The sequence below is a fragment of the Branchiostoma lanceolatum genome, chromosome 19 (genome assembly GCF_035083965.1).
Source record: "Branchiostoma lanceolatum isolate klBraLanc5 chromosome 19, klBraLanc5.hap2, whole genome shotgun sequence".
Lineage (NCBI taxonomy): Eukaryota > Metazoa > Chordata > Leptocardii > Amphioxiformes > Branchiostomatidae > Branchiostoma > Branchiostoma lanceolatum.
Genome location: NC_089740.1, coordinates 12,724,021 through 12,734,765, shown reverse-complemented (window position 1 = coordinate 12,734,765; position 10,745 = coordinate 12,724,021). Strand labels below are relative to the sequence as shown.

Below are 10,745 nucleotides of genomic sequence, written 5' to 3'. Positions count from 1 at the left end.
GGTGCGATACTAAGCCTTTGGCACAAAGACCAACGCTATCCGGGATATTCATATTACCGACTGTTTAAGTCCCTGTATAAGGAAGAAGAGTATTTATCTATAAGTAACATACAGCGTAGAGTAGCTGTCACTAAATTCAGGATTAGTTGTCACAAATTACATATTGAAACAGGAAGGCACAACCGCACGCTTCTAGAACATAGAATTTGCCAATTTTGTGAGTTAAATCAAATAGAAGATGAGCGGCACTTCATTTTAGATTGTAAACTTTACGATATAGAAAGAAATGTTCTTTTCAAATGTATTAATGAGAAATTCCCATACTTTGAATATTTAAACGCAACGGATAAATTCATATTTTTGTTGCGTCTAGATAACCCTTGTATAAGAAACATGATCTGTTCATACATCTACACATGTACAGAGAAGCGAGAAGAAGTTGACTTTACTAGATTAGCTTAGCTTATCCTTTTCTTCTACCATGTATGTTTACACAATGTACTGTACATATTTCACTGTATATGTCACTTAGATGTTAGTTAGGTTTGTGTTAAACGACCTGTATCTAGCCCCTCGGGGCACGAACATACAATAAAGGTCTTCAATCATCATCATCATCATCATTAATGCAACCGTCGATCAGTCTGCATGCACGAAGGAATGCTATGTTGTAGCCGATAGAACCGTCTCCTGTGGTTGCCTTCTAACCCTTGCAATGGCCAAGTGGGTAGAGTGTTCGCCTTGCATTTGGGAGGTCGTGAGTTCAATCCCAGGCCGAGTAATAACAAAGTTTTTAAAATGGTACATACTGCTTTCGCTGCTTTTGCTAAGGTCACATTTCCAAACCCGAGGCCCGGTCGGGCAGTTTGCGGGAACGAAACGTATAATATAAAAGACAACAAAACACGAAAAAGTTGAACAAATTAATCATGAGCACCATTTGTGAATAGTCTCAATATAAATTTCTTAATTTTCGTTAACGCAAACAGACCGAGCGGGCCCCGGTTTGGAAATGTCCTTTAGCTTTAGCACTCAGCATTTGGGAAAGAGTATGGTAGCTGAACATACACCACTGCCACTGCACTATTCTCCTGCTGTAGTGATTTGCTCGACCAAGGGCTATTGAAACGGAGATGGGAGCCGATTGTGACTTGATGCCTGCCTTTTAGCTAAAGCCCCCCTCTCACTGGACCCGCGGCACGCTGGCGGCGTCGCTGCGTCCTAAAATAGATTTGTGTTACCCTTGACTTTATAATGGGAATATCATTCAAAACGTACAAGTATGACCAAAAAGATTTTAAAAAACACAAAAAGCTTAAAAAGATTCTTTTTGTCGATGAAAGTCGTTGAGTGCTTAGTCAATTCAATCGGCCGCAGCGACGCCGCTAGCTTGCCGCGGGGTCAGTGAGAGGGGGGCTTTACGATCATTCCTGTGGTTCAACAGACACCGACGGCAAAGCTAACGACGCCGACGGTCGTCCGAGCACCAAGCCCCGCCGGGCCGCCTGGAGCATCACGGCGATCGGGCTGCTGTGCGCTCTCCTCGGTCTCACGATGGTCACGCTGGCCTTGCGCTACCGGGGCGCTGGTAACGCTGAGCCGATACCTGTTGCAATGAACAAGGAAGTAAGAAACCTCACCATAGTGTTTAAGATCACAAAGAAGACATTTGACGAGTTGCAAGGGAATCGTCACACAATCACATAATTCCGAAAATGTAGATCATCTATGAGCAGAAAAAAGATCTCCATATATGCACCTATTCGTTTGTATGTATGTATAGCTTAAAAGTTTGTACACTGCTCCAAACTGCTCACTTGACTCAACTAAGTCAAGCAGGAACTTAATTTCATATTTGAAGCATTTGCAATCTTTTTTTAATTTCATGCAGACCGTTACGTCAGTCTCCATGGCGACTAACATGATTGGCATATCTGTGGATGGCGTCATTACGGACATCCATGACGTCATCACTGGCATGCGCATCAGTGTTCCAGAGCAAATGTCTCCTGAGTTGACTGACCATACTACAGACGACGTCATCACCCTAAAGATTGGAACCACCACCGCTTTGTCCACCATAGCGTCACTCAACATCACCGAAGGTTTGGGGCACTACCATTGAAAAGTTGTTATCTAACATAATGGTTATTTCCTGAATAACCATTTACCAACTTTATTATATCACAGCATTTCGGCATTTCTAGCTTGGTCTAGATGGGTATGTTTCGTTAGTGTTTGAATGTATGTTTAAATGTATGTATGCACGCTTGTGGTTTAGCAGCATGGATGAAGCTATGGATGGTTTGTCATAAAACTTGGTATGTGGTTACTAGTATGTCATGTCCTATCGGAGACATGATTATCAAAATTCTTTAACCTCTCATTTGAAGGAAGTGTGTATCATAGAATGTAGAGATAAGCAGTATGTTGAGTTCAAGATCCTCTGCCTTTAAGCCACAATTACATACGTTAGACAGCCAGTCAGACAGACAGATAGACAGACAGACATACAGCCACACAGGCAGACAGATAGACATACAGAATCATATACAGCCAAACAGACAGACAGTCAGACAGACAGACAGACAGACAGCCAGACACACAGACAGTCACAGACAGCCAAACAGACAGACAGTTACAAGACATTACAAGTCTCAGAACTTTGTGTATTTTCAGAGCCCCCCGCGGCCAAACAAACAGCCCCACAGACAGTCACAGACAGCCAAACAGACAGACGGACAGACAGTTACAAGACATTACAAGTCTCAGAAGTTTGTGTATTTTCAGAGCCCCCCGCGGACTGCCCTGACTGGACCCGCTGGTACGACCGAGACGACCCGATCGTCTACGGCGACTGGGAGACGCTGGCGTCTATCCGCAGAGAGAACCCCGGAGAGCTCTGCTTCGGACCCTCGGACATGCAGGCTCGCGTCAAGGGATCCAACGTGTCCGCCTTGCAGACCGGACAGAAGTTCTTCTTCTTCAAACCGATCCTGGGGTTGGCGTGCAGAGGCAGGGACCAGGCAGGCCGGCGAGTCTGCCATGACTACGAAGTACGCTTCTGCTGTCCGCCGTACTGACATGGTTTCCAACCACGCTGATTTTTAAAAAAGAAATATTTCTAAATCTTAAAAACCCTTAAGCTGCCAGTCCCGGTTTTATCAGGGGTACAGAAACATGCCTTGTGTGCTGCGCACGGTTATAACCAGGATAGGGTATTCCCCAGATGAAAACAGATTTGCGTGCGTGTAGCGCTCGAAGTAACGGGAGTTTAAGGGCCGTCGGCTGTTTCGCGGGTTTCGTGAGGGCGGGGTCAAACATGTTGTATTTTTACTTGGCTGAAAATCTGGCAACTTAAGGGTTAAGGGTAGTCCCTTCAGTTAACTGAGTAACTGATTGCCAAGTGATCCCGACAGTTTATGACGTTTTTAAAGAATTTTAAATTCAATCTTATTAACTGAATAGAATTCAGAGATTTACTTCCGGACGTTTTGAGTGACAGGCCATCACTGTTCTTCAGAGTCTGTAGAATGACGATAAAGAAAAGTGCTGATGAAGAGGAGTGATAGATGTCACACGAAACGTCCGGAAGTAATCTCCAAATTTAATCCAGTTACTAAAGCCTCTGTCACACTTGTGCGTATATACAAGCCCGCATGAGTTGCGTATTAACATGTTTTGGTTTAGGTAAAGTTTGCAGCCGAAGAAGTGATTTCTTTGGTTTGATAAATAGACTGCTCATCAACGGTGGGTCAAAAAAGAAAACAACTTCCTCCACGGAAAATTGACTTAAACCAAAAAAATTTTACTGCGGAACTTGAATATACGCACAAGTGTGACAGGGCCCTAAGATTGAATTGTCTTTTTAAAAAGTTAGACATCTAGGTAAAAATATGTATATGAAAATACATATTTTTAAAAAAGTTAGACATCTAGGTAAAAATATGTATTTAAAAATACATATTTTTACCTAGATGTCTAACTTTTTTAAACAAACGATGATAAGTGCACGTTGATGAAGCTCAAACATTCAGGAAGGTAAAGCAGTGGGATAGGTTTTCTCAATGAGATTATATCTCCTTGGTTCTCTAAAGAGTCAGAAGTTTCAGAGAGAGTCCGCTAGCTTACATAAGTCTAAAGACAAGTGTAACCTGTGTATACATGATTATCTGAATTTATTTGTATTTGGCTTCTTTATTCTTGCAACAATACAATACACAGTGGAACGCCAGACAGACAAGCTGATGTTGCCGACCACTCAACATTACAAGTACACTGAAAACGACAATTAGACACTTAGGCAATTCATAGCATGATACAATATAAAACAATGCATGATACAATATAAAACAATGCATGATACAATATAAAACAATGCATGATACAATATAAAACAATGCATGATACAATATAAAACAATGCATGATACAATATAAAACAATGCATGATACAATATAAAACAATGCATGATACAATATAAAACAATGCATGATACAATATAAAACAATGCATGATACAATATAAAACAATGCAGTAAGTATTGAGTACGTAATTTAGAGGTGTCTCAGCTGGAAGCTACGGGGCAGCAAATCTTTTTGCTGTTGTATGTGGGTTAACGTTACTGGAGAAATTCAAGCAGAATTCCAGACAGAATAAGTATATACTGTAAGTCTATATAATGTCCTTAATATGAGACGTGTCGGACAACAGGAGCTAGTGTTGTGTGTGTGAAAAGGGGATTACAACCATCCCCTGTAAGCTATTTGAGCATTTCCCCGTAAGTCATGCAATATGTTTTTGGTGATTGATATCTATCGATGTTTCTTGCCTTTCTAGATTGCATATGTCATGTGTACGAAGTTCTTGTCACGTGTATATCTGAGTATCTGAATTTATTTGTATTTGGGTTACTGGAGAAGTTCAAGCAGATTATATTAGACGTGGTGGACCACAGGAGCTAGTAGTCCGAGCTACTGCTGTGTGTGTGAATGGGGGCTGTACATTACAATCACCCCCTGTATCTTTTTTGATGATTGATATCTATCGATGTTCCTTGCCTTTCTAGATTACATATGTCATGTGTATGAAGTTCTTATTATGGAACACATTTGAAATATGAATTTACCTTACAAATTACGTAGATCAACTCCTGAGTTCCGTAATTTGCATATAATCAATCCCCCCCCCCCCACGTCTGATCATGAATATTCATTCGTCCTGTCTTGGGAACAAACTTGTCGTGCATCGGTCACGGCAGCAGCTTGACAGTTTTTGAGCGGTGAAAATAAAATACTAATGAGTGATACCAAGCCAACGTCTATTAAAAAATTACATATCTTACATGTATTAGTGTTCGACTGATTCATCATACCATTCAAACTTAAATCAAAATGACACTAAGATCTGCAAAACAAAAGGGGCAAGTCCACTAGGCCGACGCACTTGACCAATTCAAAGTCTAGTCCCAATCGGGCACAACAAGGGTTCATACAACCTGATCCCTACCCTGGCCTAGTCGTTGATGCGACACATACATACAGCAGTACCAGTAAGCCTTCTTTTTACTTAGATCCCTCTTGAATGTCATATTGAATTTAAAGAAATCGACTGGTCACTCTGCCATGATTAATGACTTCTATACATGTATATGCAAGGAGGTTAAATATATTTAACCTCCTTGGTATATGGTAGAGGATGCGTCCTCACCCGGGGATAGCCTCTAGCTAGGTCGCCAACTCTACTCCTTTTAGCGGAATAACTCCTCTGGCATGTTATCTGACCGTGTCTATTTGGCCAATTTCTACTATTTTTCTAGGGCCCTGTGGAGCCTGGTAGAGGCTAGCCCGGGAAGGCTATTAACCTCCTTTGCAGGCTTTCTAGCCGGCAACGGCGTTTATTGTCGGGACACGTTTCCCCAGCAAAAAAAAAAGTCCCCAACATATTGAAAATCGCGAATCAGCGTCGGAAACGGAGGAGGCCACAATGTCCGTAGCCTGGGTACCAGACCACCGCGCTCCAGTCGCTAATCCTTCGGTCGGGGAAGCAACTTGCGCCGCCGCGACAGATAGCACACGGGCCCCTCTCGCGATAGATATTAGAGATCGGCTGCCAAGAAAGACCGGCTGCCATTTCTATCCCCTACTAGGCCTTCCCCGGCAAAATGGTTTATCGTCTCTCATTGCGCGAAGGATCTGGTTTCCAGGCTACATTGTCCATGGCTGACACTGGTCAAATACTGTGTACTCCATACCAAATGCGCCACTGTGCGATGCATATACAAACGGCAGAGTGTTTCCTTGTGGCTACAGCAGTGCAATGAAATGAATTATAATATCCTGTAAAAATGTATTGTTTGCTAGGATTTCGATTCAAAGGGGAACTTTCCCTGGGAACATCCGACATCCCTTTGTGTTCAGTGGCCGACATACTAGTAATAATATATTGGACCCAAAACTGAAGTCGTAAACGGGTATGTCAAACTCATCTGTTGACGAGCCGATAAGCCCCTTTTGGTGGTCCTGACACCACCACAGACTCTTTTGTCCGTTCGTTCAAGAGTACGTTAATTCTAGGCTCTACCAGCCTCCGCGGGCCGCTGGGAAAATAGTAGAAATTGAGTCAACTGTATGAAGGGAGTCGGCTACGGAGAGAGGGTCCAATATTGCAACCCTAACTAGGCCTGCGAATGTAACCCTCCATGGCCAAAGTCCCCCGCCAAATATTCTTCCTATAGCCGGTGTAGTTAGTCTGGTAGAGACTACGTTAATTCATTCTTTCCAGGGTTCTTTCCAAACATTTCGGACTCATCTCGTGGTTTAGAAACAAAGGGTCAAAGGGCCCTGCCAACGGCTTGAGCTTCGTCGTCAATCCAGAGTCTGTCTCATTTTCGTGTGACTTACGTTTCTTGTCGATCACCTAGATTCTTAAGCGTCACTGATTTTATTGTGACGTAAAAGCTGACACAAACAGTCACGTGGCAATCACTACCTACGTACCAGCCGAATTTGACCAATCACGCCCCTAGTTTCGATCACGTGAGATAGACGATCCCGAGTCAGTCTCATTTTCGAGTGGCTTGCGTTCCTTGTCGGTCACTGATTTTTCGCAGCGTTACTGATTTGATCGGGGCATAAAATCTGACCAAAAAAACCCTGTCACAAGATGAACCGACTTCTTGTGGTTGGTATCGGCATCTCTCTTCTCGGGGCCCTGTTGTACGTGGTGGGGATAGCGACTCCCGCATGGATGGAGGCAGAAGAACAAGGGTTGGCAAAAGAAGATTTCGGGCTGTGGCAGATCTGCGGTACAATACTGGGTATTACAAAATGCGCAGCTTACCCAGGTAAGTCAGAGGATACATTTGTTCCATAGGTTCCTTTGATATGTTTTACCTTGATTTTACTCAGATTGCTCTAAAAAAAAACAAGTAAAGCGCTTGTTCCTCTGAAACCCAAGCCGCCATTGTCGTGATTGCCAGAGGCCTCAGGTGTAATGTGTCTGGCAGTGACTGGAGTTGGCATTCTAATCTACACGTACATGGCGTGCATATGTACATGTCTCAAATGCCGTGCCCTTTTCATTGTTGAATCCACCGTGGGAGCCACACACTCAAATTTCAACCTCTTAACGCCCGTACAGACTCTTACAAGTTGAAGTTTAATCCCCCGTCTGGAATTTGCCTTACCGTGAGCTTCGCTAAGCCTGTTCTCCTAAGCAACTGAGCTCTCTGGGCCTTTTTTTGGTCTTATGATACACGTTTTGATAATGGTTTCTTTTGTACTGTGTCGTTTGTGCAGTCAGCCCGTAACCACTAGGCCAGTTGCCGGCGCAAACGACTCAGTAATACTAAGTACAAAGTCATCAGCAAAAAGTGTATCATAAGCCCCAAAAAGGACAATAGAGCCTGCGATGGAGACTCTGCTAAGCCTACTTGAGGCAAGTTGGCCTTTTACTTTGATTTCAGTTTCAGAACTCAAAGTGCACAGGCGCGATTGTCTTCAAGCTATGTGGTATGAATGAGATATATGAGTGAATGAACGTTATTGCTCAACAATTGTACATGGCACAATGTATGGCTGCAATGACAAGGCAATCGATACAATGAATACTAAACTAGTCGATTCTATTCTAAAAACTATAACTACAAGAATATGAACGTAAATGGCGTACTGATATAATATACGTTGAATGTTTTTGTCTGTTACAATGCATTCTCTCCATTGTGGGTAGGGCTTGACGAAACCCTACCACCATGGTACTACAGCAGAACTTCCGGTTTTAATATGCCGTGTACTGGAAACGTTAAGGTCGTGATTTTTTTGGTAGTAAATAGCCCTTGAGACAGGGGGGAAATCAATGTTATAGGTTTGGACCCTCTAATCGAAGGAGCCAGTTCAAGTTCTTACAGATTTTGAAAGAGAATAACTCAAGAAAGAGTTGACATATCTTCATGATCTTTGGTATGTATAGAGCTTAAGTTAACTGAGTAACTGATTTCCAAGGGAGCCCAAGAGAAAATTCAATCTTAGTAGCTGAATAGAATTCAGAGATTTACTTCCGGACGTTTTGAGAGACATCCATCACTGTTCTTCGGAGTCAGTAGAGCTTCGGTGATGTTTGTGTATTAAATAATACTTTTTATGTCATGCCTGGGCCTGATACGGGTGTTCCGGACCGTGTGATAACTATCCGGATCACATAGGGTTCGGGAGTGTTATCACACAGGCTTCCATAGAATATTTCGAATGCATTTCGAGCGTGCCGGTTGCGCCGCCGTCCGAAATTCGAATAACAGATTCGGAGATTAGAATCAATGTTGTTGCAGTTTTGTGTTCCAGGACAAAAAACTCCCCCAACTTCTGGCGCATTCCGCATTGAAATGTGTGTTTTCTCGGGTGGGTATGACCAAGGTATGACATAAATGAAATACAACACGGTGTATTCCGCATCACCCTCGGTCCCAGCCCTCCGTCGGGCCAGTACCTCGGGTTATACGGAATACCCCGTGTTGTATTCTATATAAACGCAAATGATACCCTGTTCGTTTCCATAGATACGCTGTCGACTATGTCCGGTGTCCTCCATGCCACCCGCGCCTTCGCCATCATCGGGTCGCTGATGCTCATCCCTGGGATAGCTCTGGCCTGCTTCGCCGCGAAGAAGAACATCAACAAAGGCAAGCTGATTGGAGGTGCCCTGACTATTGCTGGAGGTAAATTCAACATCCTTTTTGTTATTTTTAGCAGAGTAGGGTAAAAAATTCCGAATTCCTTGTGGGTATACGTGTACAATGAATGTCTTCATTCATTCACATTCGCCCGAATTAGTTAGTCAAACAACTGAGTAAGATTTTGAAACAGTCAGGCGTTTCAGATAGCATCTGCTATCTTTCGTCAGTGGGGGACGAAAGATAGCTGATGCTGCTTTAAACTTTTGAATGTTTGAAAGCTTTAATAGCCAGTCGCTTGAGTAACTAATTTTGGCGTATCTTATTACCTGGATGTCTAACCTTCATCAATATTCATTCAATCATTAATTCATTTTCCAACAGGGGTCTGTGGTGTGATCGCTGCCGCCATCTTTGCCGGCAGAATCAATGCTGACCTCCAGCCGGGCGTTTCGGTGCCGTATGGCTACTCCTTCCACCTGACCTGGGCTCAGGCGGTCTTCACCATCGGGGGAGGCGTCGCCATGATTGTTGCCGGGCGCAAGGACCAGGAGTGACGAGCTGCCTGTGCTCCGTGACTGAATTAAATGCCGCAATAAGCCGTTTCGTGGTTCCAAGTGCTCATGCGCGACGAGGTGCATTGTGGGTGATATGTCAAATTTGAAGTCCACGGAGACATGAACAAATCATGTCATGACGTAATGACATGTATCAGGTTTATCCGATAAGAACTGGTTACAAGTAAGGGGCCTTCACCTTTGACATATTACCCACAATACATTTCGCTGCGCCCGCGAACTAACGTATTAGATCGTTTCAAAATTTTATCCAGTTGCTTGAGTAGCTATTTTTGGCGTAACATATTAGAAGGCTTTTTTAAAGCGCAGTCCTGAAAGTTCGCTTGCTTTGCAAACATATAGCTTCTTTTAACATCTCTGCTTGTCAACAACATTATGAAAATAGGAAATGTTAACTACATGTAGTACTTTATAGAAACACAGCATGGCACATACTTGTAGTGGTTATGCACAAAACAAATATCAACATATTCACTTCTTTTAAGTCTATTTCTATTGGAAATTTGTTGTATTTTCTTTCAGAACGTGATAGTGAATACGTTGTGTCGATTAAGGTGTGTCGAAAGAGTTTCTTGTGTCCAGGTCATCGACAGGATCTGAGGATGTAGTTGCATGTTAAGGCAATCATGGTTATTTCTGTTTTGAACGATGGTGAATAAAAACGTGCACTCGAAACCTTCCGTCTGATATACATTTTTTTGCCCTTTACACTCCCATTCCACTTGGTCGGCGCTCTCATCGCGCGCTCAGCGAATTTTATTGATTAAAAAAACAAAGATCCTTCTACGTTTTGTGTGTTTTGTTGCCTGTTCAGCCATACTTTTACGTTTTGTTTGACACTTCAATTATGGAATCGAGTATTAATCCGATTTAGGTCGCAGCGAGAGCGCAGCGCCATCGCCGACCAGTGAAATGGGGGTATAACCAACAAAATGATCTTATTACAGCAACGATGCATAGGTTTATCTTCTGACAACGTCCAAAATGATATTTGTAAG

The 10,745-nt window shown here is 43.0% G+C and overlaps 1 protein-coding gene across 1 annotated transcript; it reads left to right on the top strand.

Moving 5' to 3' along the window:
- The first annotated feature begins 7,062 nt into the window (after nucleotides 1-7,062).
- LOC136425785 (claudin-7-A-like) lies at nucleotides 7,063-10,422 on the top strand. The gene is made up of 3 exons (XM_066414732.1): nucleotides 7,063-7,345; nucleotides 9,056-9,214; nucleotides 9,554-10,422. The coding sequence occupies exons 1-3, from the start codon at nucleotides 7,165-7,167 to the stop codon at nucleotides 9,724-9,726; spliced, it is 513 nt and encodes a 170-aa protein (XP_066270829.1). The 5' UTR covers nucleotides 7,063-7,164; the 3' UTR covers nucleotides 9,727-10,422.
- Nucleotides 10,423-10,745: the final 323 nt, after the last annotated feature.

Excerpts from the sequence above, each read along its gene's own strand:
- LOC136425785 (XM_066414732.1), top strand. The coding sequence starts at position 7,165 with ATGAACCGACTTCTTGTGGTTGGTATCGGCATCTCTCTTCTCGGGGCC. Across the intron at positions 7,346-9,055 it reads AAAATGCGCAGCTTACCCAG|ATACGCTGTCGACTATGTCC; the intron begins GTAAGTCAGAGG and ends TCGTTTCCATAG. Across the intron at positions 9,215-9,553 it reads TGCCCTGACTATTGCTGGAG|GGGTCTGTGGTGTGATCGCT; the intron begins GTAAATTCAACA and ends ATTTTCCAACAG.